Here is a 23,927-nt window from a genome sequence, read left to right on the forward strand (position 1 = left end):
GAAGTCACTTGGTTTTAGGCTTTAAATGGCCAAAACATATTTTAGTTTTTTTTTTGTAGTTATATCAAAACATAAGTATATTCTTTACAATAAATGCAAATAATGCTATTTTAGATATGATTTGTATTTTTTCTTCTTGATTATTTTTCTTATATTTTTAACAGGTTTAAATACGGTTGAATATATATTTACTAAAATTAGTCAAAGCTTCAATAGTTTCTCGTGATGCATGGTCAGTTGACGTTTCTTTTTGCCGAAGTAATAGATTCCATTGAGGTGCTGAAGTTACAGTTAGTCATTCAAAGAATACTTTTGTAGCCAATGAGTAAATGGGTTTCTCAAACACATACCAATAAATAGGAGCAATCCACACAGCTTTGAGATTTTTTTCCATGACAATTAGATATGATTGATATCAGTTCACATCATTGTAGTTTATTTGAAAAAAAAGTGGCACCTGTTTCAAATGACCATACCACACAATCTCCCTGTGGCATAAAAAAAAATATATATGAAAAATGACTCATTTAGCTGATGTCGGGCAAAAAATGAATGCAACTAAACAGCATGAATAAATTAACAACACAAACTGGCCATCATTAGCTCAACTATAACAAAGATGCAATTAGAAAAAAAAGATGATGTAAAACTGCCTCCAGGATTCATGCGTTTAATTTGATCCGATTCATCATTCAACTTATGGACAATCAATATATTAAGGACGTCTGTTTAGGGAGGTAGTTGGACATAATGATTCTGTTCCACAAGTATAAGTTGAGAACATGTTGCACCAATACTGTTAGTCAAGCTCTTGGAAAAAATAAATCCATTACAAATAATAAGTATAGATGGTCTACAATTAAATAGTTGCCATCTAATTGTTCAGTAAAAGGGTTTATATTGTAGTGCATTTCCAAGGCAGAATGTAAAGGCAGAATGGCCTGTGGCACTGCATTTTCTGATGTTCCTCAATCTCTGTTAGCTTCAACTAAGCCACACAATATGATTCTTGCACATTGATTCCTGATTCTGTGTTTAGAAAGGGTTTAACCACGGCAAGAACACCTAATACAGATATAACACTCATTCTGTATTAGTACGTTCTCATATTCTGTCAGCTCAAGCTCGTGGTTTTCTCCTCCATAGCAACGAGCATCACCTCAGTGCTCTTGAGTGATGTTTCAGGAAACAAAGAAAGGTTTAAATGAGCTCTCCAAGGTCTGAAAAACAACCAAATGTGGGGAGATGTCCCTCAATTGCAGCAGCAGACTGTTTTTCCTCTCTATTCATTACAAAGTTAAAGGACAAACTATAGATGAAAATAGCTCAAGGCTTTAACCTTCATTCCTTTCAGTTACTTGTCTTATTTTGTACGTCTCACATAAAATACCAATATTTTTTGGTTTGTTTTTGTTAGGTTTTTTTTTTTTTTCTTTTTTATGCCGAATATATGAAATGACCGTAACGGTTACCGGGATTCATTAACAAGAGACCTAAACTGCACCAGATACATCAGGGATTTAAAGTGTTTATTTTCATATGAAAATGAAGGAAATGTGTTTCCCTGTACCTGAAATTATATCTTGCTGTCTGTAGTGAATGGCAAATAGTATACCATCAATCCTGTAAAATAATTATCTCACTATAGAACACAGAAGTCATGTATTGTGCATGATGTGATCCATGTAGAGCATGTGGCATCAGAAATAGATCCCTCCGATAGGTATAGTCATCAGACCCCAGCATCAGCAATCCACTGACAGTGATGAATATAGAAAAAGATGCCAGAGTGGCAGCAGGAAGTGAATGACAGCTTTCAGTTATGCAAACTCCTCCGCATCGTCTGTCCACCTACAACAAACCCTTGCAATCCCAAGAGACAAATCCCGCTGCTGACATCAATGGACAAGCACATCTGGCAACCTGTGTCCACTGAGTGACAGTCCCAATCAGCCACTTGATATTCATTGTGTCAACTTCCCTTTCTCTCTCGATGACAGCAGAGAAAGGGGAATAGAAGTGGTGTGTGTGGGGAGGGGGGGCTCCAAAGGATATAAAATATTAATCAGCCCAATCAGGCAAATCTCCATAATGGCATTTTGAAATTAACATCCAATCAATATATCAACATGGCTAAATAAAGGGGATCATCCCCACATATAAAGTGATAACTAACAATCGGTTAACATTTAATTATTATTGCAACATTAATACGAATGCTTCAAAAGAGTGTTGATACATTTGTCCAGAATTTTGTTCATGTAACTGTGACTACAACTAAATGTTACATCATACATTACTATTGGAAGAAAATGTTTGCCATTAAATTCTTTGCCATTGTAATCGCAGTAGTTGTTTCATATGTAATGTTGGCTGTTTTGGCCTTTCATTAATTATATACCAGAAACTGGCCAAAGGCTATATTGTTGTCGACAGTGAATATTAAATATTGATACTGCTCCAGCTTTCACTGCAGATTTCATTGTGTTAACAAATATGTTTTGTTTGCAAAACAATTTGAATTTAATAATTCATCAAACGGGGGAAAGGCCATTATCATTCAGAATGAGCCCCTGTGCAAGCTCCAGATGTCAAGGATCATGTCCTCACACTGACAATACATGCAAAGTCGGTGCCCTCTTTTATACATTATTAAAAGCAAATTCTGCAAGGTTGGTTTGGACATCGGCGCAGGGACTGATACTTAACATGTATTGAGGTGACCTGAGACTGGCTGCCAGGAAAAAATCGTGACATAACTACAAAGAAATATTTATGACCTGTGATCCATACAATCATTTTAAAATTATGGCGTGTCTGTTTAATGAAGAGGGATTTGGGACCTGCTCAAAATGTTGAACTAGTTTATAAACGATGCAGAGCCGATTATCTCATATTCATCTTAGGCTACATTTTTTTCATTTTCAAATAAAGCAATTATTTTAAAAAGTAATATACAGTCCAACTAAAAATACAAATGATTGGACCAAAACACACACAGATAATTCATCATAATACAGTGTGCAAAAAAATAAAGGCAACACTTGAACAACACAATGTAACTCCAAGGGTTCCCTTTATTTTTTTGAGCAGTATATATGAGCAGAGTGCACTCAATTGATTCCATATTTATAATGGCAATAGATATATTTCTTTTATATCTTATTCATCTTAGCCTTAGAACAAGGGGACTCAGAAAAGAACTCAGCATAAATATTGGCCCAGTAAAGGTTAAACACTAACTGCCCTACAAATCCAGAGTATTTAGAAATCGAAGGGTATAAGCAGGCTCCAACAAAGTCACCATTGTCATGGTGATAACAAGTCTAATCTGACACTATTATTTTTCATTGATGGCTGAGAGGTGGATGAAAACATTTGGCGATTACAGCCTTAACCCAGAACATGCAAGCCCTGCTGACCTCTTTGTGAGCTCCAAGTAAAAAAGCTTGACTTGACAGTCCGTTAGCAGCAGTGTGGGGGCTGCAGTATAGAGGGGAAGTAGGGTTTGATAGGCGTGACGGAGAAGAGAAAGGGAAAGAGACAAGGGACGCCTGTTTGGGATTTACAGCGGCGACGTGTTCACCTAGCAGCTGACCGTACTGCTTCACAGGTCAGCCGCTCTAACCAGACTCCATTAATACGCCACTCCACCTTATGGCACACTTTATGCTTCACTGCATCCACCACCTTAGGGACAACTTCACTGGCACTTTACTCCTGCACAGAGTTAGTAATGGAGGAGGCCTGGGGTTCAGGAACAAAGAAACGGAAAATAGGAGAGGCAAGAGCAAAGTCACATTAAAAGTTGGAGGAAACTTTATCTGTCTCTGTATGTATGTATGTATGTATGTATGTATGTATGTATGCATGCATGCATGCATGCATGCATGTATGCATGTATGTATGCATGTATGTATGTATGTATGTATGTATGTATGTATGTATGTATGTATGTATGTATGAGTGTATGTATGTATGTATGTATGTATGTATGTATGTATGATGAGATGAGATGATGAGAACAACTTTATTTATCCCGAAGGAAATTGTTGTGCCAGAGTTTCAAGCAAAAACATAACAGTAATAGAAATAGTAGGAAGGAGGAACAATAAGAAATACAATGAAATATAAATTGTCTTAACTGTTAACTACAAAGATTTGATGTATGTATGTATGTATGTATGTATGTATCTATCTATCTATCTATCTATCTATCTATCTATCTATCTATCTATCTATCTATCTATCTATCTATCTATCTATCTATCTACTCTACTTACGCTCTACCCACTACTTTTCTTCCAAAAGTGGTGTAATTTCACATACATTCAACCTCTACACTGTAGAAAAATTGTGACAATGTATATTCTCATTCATGTAATGTGTTGCGGCATCTGCATTCAAAAAAATCACAAGCAGAAACAACTAAACCGGCAGAGTAGAAATTAAATCTAATAACATTCATTTACACGTGTAAAATACCCTATTCAGGTCACACAGAAGCAGGAATTAAATTATTTAATTGCCATGTAACTGACTCAACTTCATCTCTCTTTTTGGCCACATACCTTGAAGCGCATTTGGGGGACAAGCAGGGACATCATTGTATAAATGTACTTTCAAAAAGCTGCAGGGGGAGGATTTTTTTTATGCTTTCTGGCTCAGGACAACATGGCCACCTACTTAGTGTAGAGGCCCAAACACTATGCTAGGCTTTGTAGGTACATTTGCAACCAAACAAAGATCTACAAGAACGTATGTATATATATATATATATATATGTATATATATATAGACATAAGAGTGATAAATTGTGCATATGGCCACACTTAAGCAACGGATTTTTGTCACAATCACTGAAGTCATTCTGCTGCTTCTTTAGCTTCTAGAGCTCTGGGGTACGTGAATGATATTGCTTGGTTCATGAACCCACTGATGAATTACATTCCTCCCAGGTCCACATTTCCCTAAAGCCTCACTGTATGTGTCACTCCTGTGACAACTCTTTTTCACAAAAGCTCACTGATTATGCTGAAGCTCTTGCAGGTATTGCAACACGGTGGATTCATAGATGATCACTCTCAGGATTCAACAATGTGTGTTTGGGCTGTAGAGGGAAGTGAGTGACACTCAACCACCTGCTTTCCTGATAAACAGGTCCATGTATGAGGAAGAGGAGAAATAGTTATTAGAAGGATTTTAGAGTGTCATCCCTCCCTCTCTCTTGGTATCTCACTTTCCCAACTGTGAGCCGCAGAACAAAATTACTCCCCACCAGTGAATAATAAGGAAGTTCATGGAATGTGACAAATGTGATGGAGCTCTACACGAAATACCAATGAAAGAGGAATCACAGCGTCGCAAGTGCTACATCCTAATATCAACAGTCACCTTGTGTTTCTCCCTCTGCTCCAGAGAAGGACACGTCAGGTTACGAGGAGGGGGTTGTCTGTAAAATTGTGTAGATGACTGACATGCAATTGTCACTCAGAGAATACGCTGGAGTATTTTTTAAGACATCCCTTGTCATGATGGAGTCTATGTATAACCCAGCCCTGAAATATTTTGCAAAATAATGGATAAAGAGAAAGTAGATTAACATTTCTCAAAGAGGATTAATAATTTGCCTTCTGAAATCCAAAATGTCGATGACTTCCATCATGTGGAAACGTCATCACATCATGGTGCATTTGAGTTCCAGTCTCCAATCTTCTGTTTTGTTTCAATTCAGACAAATCTAATTTGTGTTTTCTTTGAATAGAAAGGCAATAGACAATAGAAAGGTGTAATGATTTGAGGGCTATCGTAGTTATATACGAAATTTCAAGGTGTATTTTAATACATACATATTAGCATTTGTACTCTATGTATTATATATGTTGCATCAATGTTCCATAAATTGCAATCTGCTGAACGGATTGATTTGTACAGCATATTTCTCATGTGTCCTGATAGAGTGACTTCTTCTATTTCTGTGATTGTTTTCACCCCATCAGAAAGGCTTTCAGAGTTGTTCTTCAACCATATCAAGTATCTATGAGCATCTTCTACATTGTATATATAACCGAACCGAAAACACATGTTCTGTTTTTCTTATTTCAGTTTTATAAATACAGATTACCAAGAAGAGCAAGAAGGGAATGGTCATTTTACTTCCTACAGTCTAATACTGGATGGGTTTTAATAATCTACAAAGGTTGATTGTCCATATGCAATTGAATGTAATATCCACATAGTGGATTCATAAATCAACACACTTGGCAACATGAGATCACAAATCTCACATTTTCATTATTGAAAAATGTAAGTGTAATGTAATGTAAGTGCTTAACATATATTAAATGTCTTTCCAAAACTTTAAATAGACACAATCTAGTTAGATGGTTAAACACAGGTGGATCAATAGCAATGCAAAAATCCATCCCATATAAGAAATATTTCAGCATCACTGTTTGGCTACAAAAATCCAGAGGTATTTTAAAATCCATTTTTTCCTTTTTCATATGATATAATATATATATGCCTTGTCATCTTTTCTTGATCATTCATACTAGATTGTGTTTTTCTTGTGGTTCTGTACTTTACTTACTTGTACAGAGACACTGATGAATACAAATTCCTTTTTTTTCGTTGCAAGATTAAAAAGACACTAACGTGTTGACATATTTACTGGCCTTAAAAAAGTATCAAAGCAATTTTTGTAATGATAAGCTTGATTTTTACAAACTAGGTTTGGAATGGACTGCGACTGGTTGCAGGCTGGAGCTGAATCTTGCAGTTTGGTAGGATGAAGAAAGAGAGGTGACTGATTTGATATGAGGAGCATGCAATGAGCTGGGAATAAATTCAACAAAACAATCTCATCATGGGTGAAAAATGAACTGCAGTTATTTTAGTGCAGTGGATGTGGAGGAAAAGAATGTCACATGCCAATAAACCCACACCGTCAAAAAAACTTATTAGTGGGAGGTCCTACAAAATAAAGTCAAGATTCCTGCTGCTGCTGGTGTGCATCATTCAAAAGCTCCCCCTTCATTTTGTGTTTTGAAAATCAGTGTCAGACAGTGATTGCTTGAAATACTTTGTGGTGGGTGGAACGTTCAATCCCACTCACAATCAAACTCTTGCTGTCTACCTCAAGTAATATTTCTTACATCACTCTTCAATTACTTCTTTTAGGTTGAAGAAAAAATTCATAACTTTCCAAAATACCTATTAAAACATTATACACTATATGCTTCAAACTATTGTATGTGAACTATTCCTACAAAACTGACCTGAAAATAAGATCAAAGACTATCATTGTAGAAATGGAAAGTAAATCAAATACAATAACCAAGTATATTTCGATTCAAATGATTTCAATTCAATATAAGCTGGGCAGCATGGTGAAGTAGTTATACCTCCTGCCTCACAGCAAGAGGGTCCCTGGTTTGATTCTGACAAGGGCCCCTCCTGTGTGGCATTCGGTTGTTTTCCCCATGTCTTCATGGGTTTATTTCAGGTTCCAGGTTTCCTCCCACGGTTTAGAAATATGGGTTAGATTGAGACCCTAAATTACCCAGATGTCGAAATGAGAGTGAATGGTTGTTTGTCAATATATGTGGCCTTGAGATTGACAGGAGACTGGTCCAGGGTGTACCCTGCCTCTCTCCCACTGACAGCTGGGATAGACGACATCCACCTTGCAACCCCGAATATGGAATAACCGGCACATGCAATTAATGAATGACTAAAATAGGTTTTCTGCCTTGATTTAAAGCAACATTCTTTTATTACTATAAATTATTATCTAGGCTGCCTCTAGGTATTATTATAAATACCCAGAGGCAGCAGTGATGTATTGTCTTTTAATCAATGGACCTGAAGTTCTACCTCAAACAATCAAATACTGCAACAAATCTTGTATTATAATGGTGAGACAGAAATGATAAAAATTCTGGAGGAGATAAGATCGTTGACTAAATCTAAACAAATAAAAAACAAACAAAAAAAAACAAGGGACAATGTTAGACCAGCCATCCTTTTACAGATTGCCTCCAGTATTATGTACACATATATTGTTGAAACCCTTTTGATATACAGACATCTGAGTGAATATTCTTGTAAGGTGGACTCATATCTAAAGAGCTTTTCAAGGGCCCTAAATATCGCAGCAGTCAGCTGATAATATTCAATTGCACTGAATTCAAGAAATTAAATGTTTGTCTGATTGTTTCTGTCTGAACACATAAATACATAGTTGAAGATAAAACAAGTGGGGATGTGGAGAGGAAACACTGGAGGCTCTTAACAATGGGTAGACTATGAGTGCCAACAAAAACAGACATATGAACCTAAGGCAAACATGAGTGGCTTCCTGCTTTCAACAGCACTTAATTATTGAATCCTGATACACGCTGAAGATCGGGATGTCTTTTGGTCATAGTTGATAGATGGTAACTTAAGAAACTGAAATCGGCTATTGTAGCTATGATCTTAGCTTTCTTTGTATACAAGCATGGTAAATATTTTAGCTCATATGATTAGTAATGCCTGATCCATTACCACAGATGTGGCGTTTCACTCAACATCAAACGGTTGCTTGGTCCCTAGAGATCCTAATGAATAGTCTTTCGTATTGCTGTTGTACCATGCTGATAAACAACTCCAACAGTGTCCTAGTGGACAGTGGTTCCATTCTCCATAACTCTGATCTTCAATTCGCCATAAAATTAATTATTTGACCAGAATTCTTGAGAAGGAAGACAATTAATTTGGGAAAACATGGAGGTGGATCAAGGAACATAGGTTAGCACCAATGAGTGATATATTTGATTTGTTACATAGCAGATCTGATTGCATTAAATGCATAAACATGTGTGTCTTATTGACCCGCATCATGGCTCGTCATTAAATCCTTATTTACCAAAATCTCACTGATACATGTATTTTATTTCACTCGGCTCCAATAACATATAAAATAGGAGGAAACTAATTTGATAAATGGATCAGTGAGAAATGTATATGAATTTGTAAGACTCTCGGTTCCTATAGTCTTAAACAGAGGCGACCAAAGTCCATGGATACATGGACTTTGGTTTCCTAAACAACCTAGATGTCAAAGCAGCATTTAAGGCTAAGAGATGGCTCATAATGATGTGACAAACTCGGTAATTGCTTTACAAAGAGAGGGGATACTGTAAAATGGCAGCATAATGAAGCAGCTGGTATACACCAACCAATGAACATCCTGACTGGTAGGTGTCAAGCAAAGCATCTTTCCTCCATCCATCCATCAATCCATCAAACAAGACTCTGAGATACTAGAACTTCTCCACTTGAGGCAGGACCTCTTCCCCGAACTGGCGTGGGCACTCTGTTACCGGCTGAGAACCATGTTCTGGGATTTGGATGTGCTGATCCTCATCTCAGCGACTTCACATTCGGCTGCGAACTGTTCCAGTGAGAGCTGGGGATCATGATCCATTGATGCCAACAGAACCACACTATCTGTAAAAAGCAGACACCCGATCCTGAGGCCACCAAATCGGATCCCCACAACACCCTGACTGCGCCTTGAAACAGAATCTGTGACAAAGAGCTGCACCGGTGGAGTCAAACCCTCACCGCAAATGAATCCGAAAAACAACCAGCAATGTGGCCCATGCTCTCACACCGATCATACAAGGACCAAACAACCCATATTACAGGGTTCTGCACCCCATAATCTTGGAGCACCCGCACAGGCAGGATACAAACAAAAGCCTTTTCCAGGTCCACAGAACACCTGTAAACCGGTTGGGTAAACTCCCATGTGCCCTCATGGATCCCGTTGAAGTCACAGAGCTGGTCCACCGTTCCACGACCAGGACAAACACCAACCACTCCTCTTCGGCATCCTTGAGTAGACTTTTCCAGGGAGGCTGTGGAGGTCCCCTGTAGTTGCCGTGCACCTCAGTACCCCCTTTTTAACCCTCTCAGGCTCAAATTAAGTTGTAGTTGCAGGAAAAATCTGATATTTGGCTGTCGCAAATCTGCAACATCTGCCTGGAGAAGGTTAAAAAGGACCATCACCATCCCAGTTTGCCAATCCAGAGGCCCTGCCCCCATCTTCCAATTGATGTTGCATGTCAGCATGGAGAGCCCTGAAACATTCAGAGGAAGGAACCCAAGGCAGAGCCAATTCAGACTCAATTGTCCATCTCCCTGGAGACATAGTTGAAACTCTCCTGGACGTGGGAGTAGAAACTCTTTTAGAGTGACTCTGCCAGATCTTCCCAACAGACCCTCCCAATATGTTTGGGTCTGCAAGATCTGACCACTATCCTCCCCAACTAGAAGCTGGTCACCACCTGGTGTTGACAACTCTCTTCACCTGAGTGTTCAGAATATGCAGCCTCCAGTCCGATGACACAACCACAAAGTTGATCAATTAACTGCTGCCTAAGGTGTGTTTGTTGGTGCCAGGTCCACATGTGCAGACTTTTATGTCTGAGCATGCTGTTATGGACAACCCATGACAAACACAGAGGTCCAGTAATAAAGCACCACACATGTGTCAGATCAGGAGGACCATTCACAGGTCCCTTCCTCCCTAGAGAGGTTACATTCTATGTTCCAGCTTCTGTAGCAAAAGTATAGTCTTTATGGTATCTGTCAACAACTGATATGTCTGAAAATACTGGCTTGGAGACATCAATGTGCTTGAAGGTTTTAGAGTACCCTACATCCCTGGACTGCAATACGAAGCTTTTGTTAATCTCTCTCTCTCTCTCTCTACATATGAATATATTTATATAGATTCGAATTGATTTTATAACCCTACAGGCAGGTAGAAGAGCTGCATACAAAAAAGTAAAATTAAATAAAATAAATACATACATACATATTTGTACGGCTGCAGATTCAGATTCAAAGTGTGGATTACCATTTGCACAGTAAGGAAACATGTACAGTATAATTCTTTCTTAGCTGTCCACTGTGAATGCTAAATGATACAATCTAATGGTACAATAAAAACAATTAAAAGGCAGTATGTGAAGGACAAAAGAAACGCAAAGTCTGCAGAACTTCAAACAATGTAGGTAGAACTGAATACCAGTTTGTCGACTAATGAGCTGTGGTCAGTGATGATTATTCAAATTAAACGTGGTAATTGAAAGTGCAAATCGAAAAAGAAAATTGTTTAAGCGGGCCATGAATATTCTGAGGTAGCCCATGCCTGTTTGATGAGTTTGACTATTGTTGTGCATTGTCAGCAGCTAGTGTGCAAATTGGAAAAGCACATATGAAAATGTTAACGGTCAAGTTCAGCAGTTGTTCAGGGGTTGTCTGACAATAATCACCTGTCAGCTGTTTTAGGAATCTGATCGCACTGGAATAGAGAGAGGTCTTCATCATCCCATCCATCTTGTGTGGAATTAATGTGAGGTTATTATTCTATTAGCCACCTTAAGGGGGTATCAACCACGCCAATGGGGAGTCCTATCACTGGGATGTCATCCATGAACTAAAGAATGATGGTGTCCTGTTAGAATCGCCACAGTCATGGGTGAACATGGTGTAGAGAAAGGGGCTGAGGATGCAGCTCTTAGGAGTGTCCATATTTGTTATAGTACCGGGTGAAGTTTGAAATGAAATTGCTGCATAATGAAAAAAATATATAAATTGATCAAAGCAGGACTTTGAAAAAATATGGATTAGCGAAGAAGCACTATTTGAAGGTTAGGCTTCGGCAGGGGTTCCGGGATTTGCTATGATTTGACACGTGCCAGGTGTACAGGCTAGAAAAAAGATTTGGACAGTAAGGAGGGATCCCTTCCTGCCACCTCCAGGAACTATGCTGAACACACAGTATTGAAACAACCAAAAATCTCACAGTAGTTTTGCTGACTGGACAAAGGGAAATAGCCAAAGAAAACAACCAGAGCAGTCACCTTGGCTTGGTTGGTGTACAATAAGGCATGCTGTCGCTCTTCCAGACGGTTACAGGGATGGTTACTTTTCACTTTGAGCTTTTTGGGTTCAGTGTTAAAATCTAATGCCACCTTTAGGAAGAAACACCATGATATGCTGCCCTGTGAGCATGTAAGGGTATAAAGTGCCTGGTTTACCTGATTTTATTTTACATTATCATTCCTTGATTCTTTTGTGGTCAAAACAAAAGAAAACCCTTTTTTTTTTGTTTTTTTCTGTGCATGCATTTGTATATATTTCTAGCCTTTTAGCCTTGAAGCATACAATGAGTATGCTCATGGGAGCTTCATGGGAGCCTTCATAACAATCTTGGTTTAAGACTCAGAGCTGCAAAATAACCAGTTTGGAGGCCTGAATCTAGTGCCATCTATTTTTTACGAGTATTTGTGTATGTGTGTGTATTTGTGTGCATGCATGTAAGTTTAGATTCATGGGGTCAACCCTTTTATCCTTGCCTGCCAGGAAGGAGTGTTTGAGTGAGAGTTTCTGTATTTTCCGCAGGGACTATTTCAGTTGAGGGCAAAGAACACAGAGAAACTTTGAAAGAGCTTTTATGTACTTTTGAGTGAAACGATCCTAAGAAAGGATTTTTTATGGAAAAAATAGTTTTTATTCAAGCTTACACATCCAGAAGGGCACTTACTCAATTATCAGGCTCCTTTCCTCTCCTTTTCCCTCCATCAGTCCCTCCTCTATTCTTAGGTCTGCACCCTCGCTGTATGAGGAGGCTTTGCCATGGGCAAAGAGCATGAGTTTAGTTATAGAGTAATGTTGGGCATGTCAGTGAGCACACAGTGAGTCAGCCATTTGCAACCACTTTTTGGCCAGGTTGCCAGACTTCAAAAGATCACGCAGCCTGAAAAAAGGCAACAGACTTGATTATTAATGTACAAATGTTGACTATTTTTAAAACAATTTTTTTTTTTTTTTTACTGGCCTCAAACGTTTCTGGAGGATTAATTTTTGACTTTTGAAACTGTTGAAAAAATAAAATATAAACAGATAAGGCTGATATTGTATGACACGCTGACTGAATGAGAGGTAAACTCATTCTGTCGCCCTCACTTTCGCTTCTCTGCTCTCTTTTAACTACAGCCTTGTCACTCAGTAGCCTGAAAGGCTAGACCTCACACAGGTTTGACAGATAAAAGTCTCCTCACTTCATTGCTGTTTGACATTTTACCTCACAGAAAACTTTCAGCCTCTCTTCTTCTCTATTCCTTTCACTCCCTCCATCTCAAACACACACAAACACATACATATTCCTCTGGATGCCAGTCCATTTCCTTGCCTCCTGTCCAGCTGCCAGGTAAAATGGAGCCTAAGACAAAGGAAATGGAGGCTAAATCAGTGATCTGAATCAAATGGCGAGAAGAGGTGGGTATAGCCAGCGAAAAAAGAAAAGGAGTGATGGCTGCCAGAGAGGGAGACAGAAGGGCTGGATGGTAAAGGGGGGCATAAAGCCCTGGATGTGAATTTTTCTTGACAGGTTGAAGCCTCCACTGAGCTGACCCTCTCCCTGCAGGGAGACTCGTCTCCTAGATGTCGGAGGGGCGAGATAAGAGAGAAAATTATATAAATGAAGCAATGAACTGTGATTATGGAAATGTCATGTTGTATCATATTACTGTTTTGTTTTCATTTGACCCATGTAATGGGTATAGACTCTAGCTGTTGTCCGGAATTCATCACGAGTTAAATTTCAGGTTAGTTCAGATAGATGGCATCTGGCAGTGTCAGTATTAAGGGATGGCAGAATGAAGAATCCGTATTATTTTAGGGTATGGCGAGGAGAGAATTTGGATGTATATAAAGGGAAAAAAAAAACAGTTTTTTTCTTTATTATTCTTTTTTTCTTAGAAATACCTCAACTTTTTGGCAAGGCAATCCCTCTATGTGCACAGTCACTCCGTCTGGTCTCTCCTTTTTCCAACTTTCTCTAATGCGTGACACCACTTGCCGATGTCCTGTCTGACACTGTAATCACCAGCTAAGAAGCCTGGGCTACATATGTGTTTCATGATTTTAATGGTTCATTTGAAACAATTTATCACCTCATTAGCAACAAAAATGCAATTAGAAAAGACAACCCTGCTTCATGTTTCACTTTTCCAGGCTGCTCTGGTGTGGCTAAACTGCTGGTAGCCAAATATAATTCACAAAGTATTGCAATTAACACCGTGTGCACTTAACAGTAAAATTACAATCTTGAAAAACCCCAAATAAACAACAATTTAAAGGTACTCAATTCTTGGCATTCTCAATTTCCACCCTGCACTGGAACAATACAGACTTGGCTTGACACCATCACTCCTGCAATGACTTCAGACTGACTCCTCTTATTACTTCAAATTTTCATAAACTCTTGCATACCCTACGATCGTGCTGGTAGCTTCGTAGATAGACAGAGCCAAGATGTAAACTGTTAGTCACAGCAGTCCTCACTCGTCATGTGCTATTACTTTCCATCAGGAAATTCTGTGAACAGAAAGATGGGTTACTTCAACATTCTTTCAGAGCAATATAGATAATATCAGATCTATAATGAGGTAGGAGCAAGTTAAAATAGAGGAATACCTTTATGAATGATGACGGCTACGGACACCTTGACAGGAGAAATAAACACTGATGTGACTATAACATATTAAAATGACATTGCCCCTGAAAGAGAGAGAGAGCGACAGAGAACGAGAGAGATGTATAAACAAAATAGGTATGTCATGAATTTGGTTGCTAGGAAATCAGGTGAAGTCTGCAGGATTTTGACGCAGCACTGACCTTCTAAGGCAGTCTATTCGTGATTCTCGACAGGTGAAAAAAAATACAGACACAAAACAAACAAACCAAAAAACACAAATCACAGCTCTTAGCTACAATCCATCATCGCATCTATAAGACATCTCTGTTTCTCTGTTCAGTCATCCTTTAAAAAATATTATTTGGGATACACCTATGAATTATAGCTTTTAAAATACTTACATTTTACTTGATTCTAATATGAAACAGAAAAATGAAACAGAAATCATTTTTTTCCCTTTTGGCTATTGGCCTCAAATGGATTTGTCTGTCAAGAAAGTTCCTGTTGGAAATTAAAAAATAAAAAGAAAAAAATGCATCTCCTTGTCACTCTTCAAGACCTTATTCTCTTTAGAATTGTACCTCTAAGCTTTGCTTTTCACCATTTAAGTAGGTTTATGGAATCAAAATGTACTTTTTTTTCGTTTTGTTTTTTTTAATCCAAGACTCTATATCTGATAAAATATAATTATGCCCTTTGTTTATAGATAAAACGGAGTTCTGTACATCTTTCACCTATTATGTAAAATGACAAATATGTGTTATATAGGCGTAATGTAATTTGAGAAAAAGATAAAATTCAGTATGTTGTTGGCTGGGTCGGTGCACAGGTTTGTGGTAATATTGATGAAAGTGCATGATAATTTTAGGATAGAAGATATGGGGACTTGGCACATAGCATAACTTAGCAAAGCTGTAGTCAGCTCTCATATATATAAAAAGCAGAAAGAAATGTCAGCTGTGGGGATTAAAAAAGGAAAATGAAAAAGACAAACAAACAAGCAGTGCTTGACTAAATGCTGGTGTCTTAGCTGTAAAACTATCTGGTGCAGTGTTGCAGTGAACTGTCACATGATTTAACTTACTGTGATAAAAGAAACACAGAGCTGTTTATGGCACACACACCTGCGGAACACTTGACAAGAAACATTTTTTTACAAACATAATTATCATGACAACCATTCACCCTTCACACATATACAGCATGAGAGTTTATCAACGCCCTGATATTAAAGAGCAAAGTGAAGCGTTGGTTTTTCTTGGAAAGAAATTGCTCAGGTAAGGGGGGAATTTTTGTCTCATTTCCCTACTGTTTCAGTATTCTCAAGTCGGTAGAATGGAGAAATAAAACATAATTGTGTTGTACTCTTGCTGACAAGTGATCTGTCACCAGGCGTATTAAAAATGCAACTGCGTGGAGAAAGGAAAAAAAAAAAAGAGGGTAGTGAGAGGAAAGAGAACTCATGTGGGCCTGGCTTATCTTTCAGAGTCTGACAAGGCTACTTACCTGGAGGTTGTAGAAATAAAAAAATAAGAGAGGATAAAAAAAAAATATGCACCATATACACACAACAGCATCCCTAAGCTCATTAGACAAACACACTTCTTGTATCTCATTCCCTGCTCTAACATCCTATCCAAGACAGATCCCTCACCCTCGGTACAAAGCACAATTACACCAGAGAAGACAAATATATCATGGGGGTATAATCTTTCTGAGTCACCTGTAAAGTCAGGGAGATATAAAAGCCTTCCTTCTTCAGAGCTACAAAGCTGATGCCTTGTAAGGAACTAGGTTGGCCTCTTTTAGCATGTTTACTTGAAGCCAAGTACAAATTAACCTCCCAAGATCAACAATAAACCTAATTAGACTTGTGTTCTGCAGCGCACATGTCTAAGCACAGCTTGGTGAGAGATGAATCTCCATCTGTCTGACTGCACACTGGGAGGAGGAGAGACTCAGAGAAGTTCACTCCCAAGATTAATTTTGCGTGTCTTTATTTACCTTTGACCCAAAAGTGCTCCGGGTGAGGGGATGAAACTTCAACCCAAACAGATATTACACAATACTAATTGAAAGCCACTCCTGGGACGCTAATATCAGGCAGGAACACATGGGCAATGTACCGTCTCAGAGGTCTCATGCTGTTTAATTTCCCTTTGTTTACAAGACTAAAATACAACATGTTTATGAGACTAAAATACAACATGGTCTCACATTTCATTATTCATTTTCATTATCCAATTTTAAAGTCAAGATAGCCTTTAGGCAAAAAATGTTTTTCTGGCTTTCATAATAAATCTTAACAGATCAAATAATGATGAATTTGCTGCATATTAATGCTGCCTTTTCACATCCTCTCATTAAACAGGAACATTTTATTGGACAAAAGTCATTTCAAGGTCAAAAAACATAATTATAAAGGGCAATTTTGCAGATGTTGCATTTTCTAATAGTATTTGAAAATGGCATCATTATCAGTTTGTGCAAAGGTAATACTAAGGGAGACCAAGCATTTGCGAATGCGTTTGTATTAAAAAAGAATAACCCGGTCGACTCTTGATCTGGTCACTGGGGTCTTTTGACCGCATATACACAATGAAAGACAATGTGCAGAACACCGAAAAACACAGAACAAAAATGATCAGTTTGAGAAATCAGTTTATATAACAAAGTGGGTATTATTATTTTTTTATCATATTCCATTACATATTCTAAGGAAGAAGAGTGTGCATATTCCTTTTTCATGTTCTGAAGATACAAATAAACATAAAATGTTACAAATATAAATGTTCTTAAGACAATAAAACATGGTCAAAGAGAAGGTAGGCAGGGATATGACAGCTTAGACTTATATCGTGATCAAATAGCCTCATGATCAGTAATGAGTGTTTGTTTTGTTGATCTCGATTGGTTTAATTTTACATCAATGGCAAGCACTGGACACATTAGGAATAAGCTTGAGTGCCCCCCTCCCCCCCTTACAAAATACTTGACTCAATGTCAAACTGTAACATCTCAAAACATGGATACTTTCCAGCCTGAGAGAAATATCTTTTGAGTTAAGCGCAAAGTCAGTGAGTATAAGTTGCATTGCAAATTTTTCTATTATTAAATCGCTTGCAAGCAGTCGCCACCACCTTTCTCCATTTTTGATAAGGTATTTCATACCCCTGCCTCCTTTTTCACAATTGCCACAAGCACGAGCCATAAAAATCAGTTTCAGCACATTAGTTACACACTTAAAAAAATGGGATGATCAGCCAAATACAAAATGTGGTCTTCTTCACACTAAAAAGAGAACAGTTCAGGTCCTTCGATGCTAGACTCCTACAACGTTCTAGGAAACATGGAATTCTGATTATTCTAGTGAAATACGCTTACACAATGTTTTCAAGAGGATGACGAAGGATGTTTTTGTTGTAGAAGTTTCTCTTATCGGTAAAAGTTGGCAGCGTCATAGCTTTCTTTGCTTCTTTTTATTTATTTTTATTTCCTCTAGCAAGGGATAACCTGAAGAACTGAGACACTCCTTTCTAAAATGTGGTCTGGTGAATTTCATCAGTCCCATTTTAATCGACTTGTACATTTTAAAACATTCTACAGGGTATAATCACCCTTTATTTGCGTTGAGAAAATACTATTCGTGTAGATCAGTTCAATTGAGATGGATAATATGGAACTTCTACGGGGACAAAAATTGTAGAATTACCCTTCATTTTCACAATGGATAATTATTTAAATAACATTATACAAAATGATCACAAGATGTTTACGCATTTTATCTAACAGTGGACTATCATATTTCGGCACAAAAAAAAATTCTACTGTGTCTGGGGTTCTTAAATGGATAAAGAATGTTTATTTAACAATGGATTCAAACAAAACTTTGTTCAACATTAAAAAGAGACCTAGACCTCCTTTAATATTGAAAAAGGGTTACTTTGTCAGTCTGCAATGTGAGCTTTTCACTTAAAAGTTGGCACATACCAAAAAAACATTTAAGACTTTTTTTATCCTTTCATTTCGAAAGAAACTTTTGTAAAAGCACCTACATTTTATTTGTTATTTTTGGCATTGGTAGTACTTAAGTTAGTGAGGAAACCAAATATCATACTGGCATTTTGTAATGTAGAGCCACCCTGAAAAATAAGATTTATGAGATATTCACCATCTCTACAGATTTGTAGGCAGTGGCGGAATTTAAGAGAAAGAAATCACATTACTGACGCCACACCTCTATCTCTGCTGTGTACAACACATCCTTTAAACCTTCAATCTATGCAGAATCCCTTATGCAGAAACTCCATTATCTATGCTCTTTCTGTTCAACTGCTTAAACCTCAGGTTCATCGGAGATTTATTGTCCTCTTAAATATGCAGAAATTCTTGAAGCACTGCAGATGAACCTTGAGCTGAGATGATTGCATTTTTAGAGGCATGCAGATTGGGAGAGGGGGCATCATGAAACAGACATATCACAAGCCGCACTGGCAAAATATTTAAATTGAAAAAATCTCTCATCTATTTAGCCCTGGATTTAAGCACAAGAGATTTTTTTTTTGCCTTGGTTCCTATTTGGCTTACTGTGATGGCATGACACATAAACATGCAGACATGCAAAGCCTTAAGCTGAGTTCAGATAAAGTAACTTGTGTTATGATGAAAGGGTCATTTAAGCCATTAAATCTTGGGAACTGTTGGCTGTTTGGAGTCTTGCTTGCTCAGACAAGCATCATCTTTCTCTGTTGCCTGCCAGTTGCTCATTCTGGCAATGCCCACTCTCCGGGTGGATTCAGTGGTTGTTTTTAGCAGCATCTGCTTACAGTTTAGAGCACTAAGGGGACCGTAAGGGGCTACCCCAAGCATGAATATATGAATAAGCAGTATACATGGATGCAGCTGCTTTCAGGGGGACCCAGCTCATAGCAACTTCTCAACTATTTTGAAACAACTGCAAGAAACATTGGAGTTTAACTTCAATTTTCCTTTGGTCATTTACCATTAGGTGAGAAATGTCAATTGAAACAACTTTGACGTTTTTTTGCAATAGCATCTAAGATCTCACCAGGAAAAAAGAAGTGTCTCAAAAGGTTATTGTGGCCAAAGATTTTCCCAATACATGAATTCCTTTTCTCACAAGAAATGCAAATACTTGCATTTCATGTGGACAAAGGCCTTGTATAGTATATGATTTTCAAACCCCATTAAGCAGGAATGAAAAACTAATAGTCTTCTGCATGCTTTTCAAGCTGATCATTTTATTGTCATTTTTGTGATTTGTGGAGCTGTGGTCAGTTGCAGAGAACTGACTGAAAACTGAATTATATCAAATGCTTTAATCACTCTGAATAATCAAACTTTCCTTACCCAAAAACACAACACAACCCTTTGAATGACTCACGTTAAATCCTTGACAGATATATAAATTTAGAATGTGTCAGCCATGGTAACAGCACAAGTAAACACTGAACGTAGATCGGCAGCTGCAGGCGTCGGGTTAGATATTAGAGAACTGCAAATTAAATGCATCTTGTCAAAAAAGGGAAATCCAGGAGTCATACTACGAAATATCTGTGTTGACAGGGGCCAGCTCTTGTTGCTTTGTCGGATATAGTGAGTGAAATGATTCATCGAGACATCTCATGTGAGTAACTATCATTAGGAAATAGTGCGAATGCTGATTAAAGGACATGATTCCATTCCTGTTAAGATCTCACTATCAAGAAAACATAAACAAGCTGCAAGCTTGCCAACATGGGTATTAAATCCCGATCTTCCCTTAAAAATACAGCTGGCTTGTTTTTAAATGTACTCTGCAGTGCATCCTTCAGAATAAGCATACATTTCAATGTAGTCCATGTTAGAATATCTATTTTAAACACTTCAAGATTTATGTACCCCCCCCAAAAAAAACAAAAAAACAAAAAACCAAACAAACTGGTAAGCATAGTGTTTTCACCAAAACAGAGAGATTGAATAGATCGAATAGATTGAAGGATTTTCATTTGGAGTATCATCAGGGTAATATCAAGTCACACTTTCCTATGTATCAAATAACCAGGAAAGGAAATGAACAAACAGGGAAAACAAAAGGAATTAATAAATATATAAGGCTTCTGACAAACAGCAAGAAAATAACATGCCTAGAATTTTTCGGATATGTGGGGTTTGTTCAGCCCCTTTTATTCCATACTTGATGCTGTCTATGTGTTGTTTCTGTTTGTGTGCCACAGTGACGGGTGGCCTTGGCCCTCCTCCAAATGTCTTCCTTGTCTCCTCACTGCACGCCTCTTTGGCACTCGTCCAGCATCTCATGGTAGGTGCAGGTGATCATCGCGCTTGGTGATTTGTGTTATGGCGTGAACGAGACCTTTCTAGGACTGCACGCCGGTTGTCTAGACAGAAAGAAAGACAAAAATAAGCTAAAAAAAAACCAGTTAGACTGGAATGAGAAGAAAGGTTAGTCACACTGATAAATTGTAGAACACAGGAGATCAACTAAATAAAAACCTTGGGAGAAGGAAAGGTGTAAGAAGAGAGGAGTCAACATAAAGCAAATACAGGCATTTGGAGCAGAACAGTAAGAGGGACGGAGAAAAAGAAACTGCTGGAACAGAGGTGTGTCTGACTTGTGACTCAAAAGTCACGCTACATTTTTCAACATCAGGCAGAGCATACGCAGAGAAAACAAAGTAAATGCACACACAGAAACAAAAAATGAGGAAAACGAGTCAGGACTAGATGCATGGGTGGAAAAAAAGGCAAAAATGAGAGGGCTATTGATGGGGACTGCAGGTTAAGATTATTGCAGTATGCTGTCGAAAGATATGCATTAGTTGAGGTATCTCGGATATTCTTTGCCTGGTACAATGGAAAACACCGCATATAACATTTGAAGGGTGGATAAAATAAAAGGGGCCACTTTTCTCTACCGAGGCACGAGTGAGTCTTCATATATCGTTTCCTCAAGAGAAGACTGTGTGCAACTGCAGCATAAAGGAGCAGTGGTCCAAATCCCTCTTTGGAACTCATCAGTCAGTGATTGTGCGCCACTGTAGAGAGGAAATTGGGACACCGAATGGGCTATGGTGTATTCCAATGTGAACAAGCGGTTTTACAGACCAGACGACTTCCAAATGGGCAACCATGTCATTGTTTGACTTACTAAAACAAAGCGTGTGTGCATACATCTGTGCTGGAATGTAAACCTACTGGTGAATAGAGAAATCCGTCCTCAACTCGTGCTAAATAAACAAAACATTTCTTTATTTCGGATTACAGGTGTGAACATTTCAACTTTCCGATGATATACCGCCCCTCCATTGATTTTGGGGTCCAAAATCATGAACCACTACTTTGCCGACCTGTTGTGGGATCTTAAAACGCAAGAAAAAGAAAAAAAAAAAAAAAACTGAAACAAGGTCACTTCGGCCCTGGTTGTTTCACAAATATTGTTTTTGTATTTGCAGAAACTCTACCAAACAAATACAAATACTTCTCCAATTGTATCCAACCATGCGTGCCCGGCGCTATCCCTGCTATCCACTGGGAAGCCAGGTGGCAGGTGGGGATGAACACAACTAGGAAGCACAGCCACAGAGATGACTGCAGGAACGCCGATGCAGGACTTCCTGGTATTTCCAAGCAAGCCACCAGTACCAAATCCATTACTCAGTGGCAGCTGTGGGGTGCCCGGCATCCCAGGTTGGGCACGCTTAAATGAAACTTCCTTCATCCATCATGTCAGTTAATGAGCTGAGAGTGACTGTGATTGCTAGAAATGCATACAGAAACATGGTCACCCAAATTTGGGCAGAAACACACATACTGTGCACACACTCCCATCATCACAGTAGAGAACAGACAGCACTCCTTCTTCATATTGGATACAAAGCAGCATGCAGATGGTGCACAGGAGGAAAGAGAAAGAAAGAGAGCAAGAAGGAAAATTGAGTGAGCAGAAGATAGATCAGGATGTTAAAAATAGTAGATAAAGCCTTCTGTTTTCATTTCATTTTTCATACTGTGACAAAATTCTGCAAATTTCACAGCATTATTGCTGTATAATGAACAATAATTGCAGATTTCATGGTAAAAATCCTAGGGCAAGTGAATTTTGAAAATATGTAACTACTTCAAATCTAATTTCAGTCTTATTCAGCAAGCCTTTTGAACAGATGGAGAGAGTAATATTACGATGCTGTTTGTGAGTCTCATACTGTATATTTAAATGTGATACATTATTTAAAGGTTTAAGTTAAAACACCATAGGACTTGAAGAGTTGATGATCCTTTTGATATCATCATGTAAGTTGGGCCCACTGTGTTTGCAGCTTCATGAATACACTAGGAGGGAAGAGTAGGAAGGACTTATTGCAATTCATTCGACCCAAAAATGAAAAATTGCTCACAAAGCCAATTGTATTCAAATTAACAGCTACCATTCAAAGACAGTGATATTGTAGTAAGGAGACAATTACATTGGAATTGAAAGATTTTCAATCATTTAAAATCCTTTACTTGAAGATGGTCATTTCACTTGATGTGAATTCAAGAAAATGGTGCCCAAATGTTGAAACCCTATATTTTATCATGTGAAATGTTGATGATTGATTTGCATAGCAGCATTTTTTGTTTTTATTCACCAAGCAAAATTGTAAAGGTGAGCTCAGCTTCCGTCATAAAAGTAGATTTTGCGCTTAAATTAGCTATGTTTTTCACAATCATTGAACATCATTGACATCTGTCTCCTGATATACCATTTGCAAATTGGCTTCATTAACCTAGAACATCGAACCATCTATACTTCTCTTCCCTTTTATTTACCTCCTGGGTTTGGTTGATCATCACAGTCATATGAAAAGCACTCAGGCATTAAGTTCAAAGTTAATTGATATAAAATTCTTCATTCAAATTATGATGAAAGAAAGAAGAAAGATGTTCCTAATCAGAAACAAACTGATTAAAACTTATTTATAAATTCAGTGCAGTTTAAACTTCACTGTCTTCTACTTCTGGTAGTTCTGATCAGCATTCCAAAATAAAATCTTAACTTTTCAGAAGATAAATGCTTTAAGTGACACATGAATGATAAAAAAACTGACACTCATCAGTCATCAGAGAATGACGGCATCTACAGATCAGCAGCGTTGTGCAGACTTCTGTTGCTGCTTCAATTACAAACAACCTCGCCACTCCAGAGCAGGAAATATTAAAATAAATATAATATCCTCTATTCCAGACTCCCTTTAGAAAAATATTTGATTGTATTGCAGTAGTGTCTGACAGTCTGCCCACTCAGAGTTGGTTTTGGGGCTCCTGGCAGTCTAACATGAATAGCAGTATGGCCTCCAGGTAGCAGGTGGTGAGCTCTAGGACACACACA

General features: G+C 38.1%; 1 protein-coding gene across 4 annotated transcripts in view; it reads right to left on the reverse strand.

Annotated features, from left to right (window-relative positions):
* Window positions 1–17,183: 17,183 nt before the first annotated feature.
* Window positions 17,184–23,927, reverse strand: part of diaph2 (diaphanous-related formin 2) — a 339,738-nt gene continuing 332,994 nt past the window's right edge. For all 4 annotated transcript variants that reach the window (XM_086157743.1, XM_086157742.1, XM_086157744.1 and 1 more), the window contains one exon: window positions 17,184–20,937. In XM_086157743.1, coding sequence (XP_086013869.1) covers window positions 20,873–20,937 — 65 coding nt within the window. In that variant the 3' untranslated portion in view covers window positions 17,184–20,872. The remainder of the gene's footprint in view (window positions 20,938–23,927) is intronic.

Source organism: Fistularia commersonii, chromosome 13 (assembly GCF_037954325.1).
Source record: "Fistularia commersonii isolate RoL2024-O1a breed Wild chromosome 13, RoL_Fcom_v1.0, whole genome shotgun sequence".
Taxonomy (NCBI): Eukaryota; Metazoa; Chordata; class Actinopteri; order Syngnathiformes; family Fistulariidae; genus Fistularia; species Fistularia commersonii.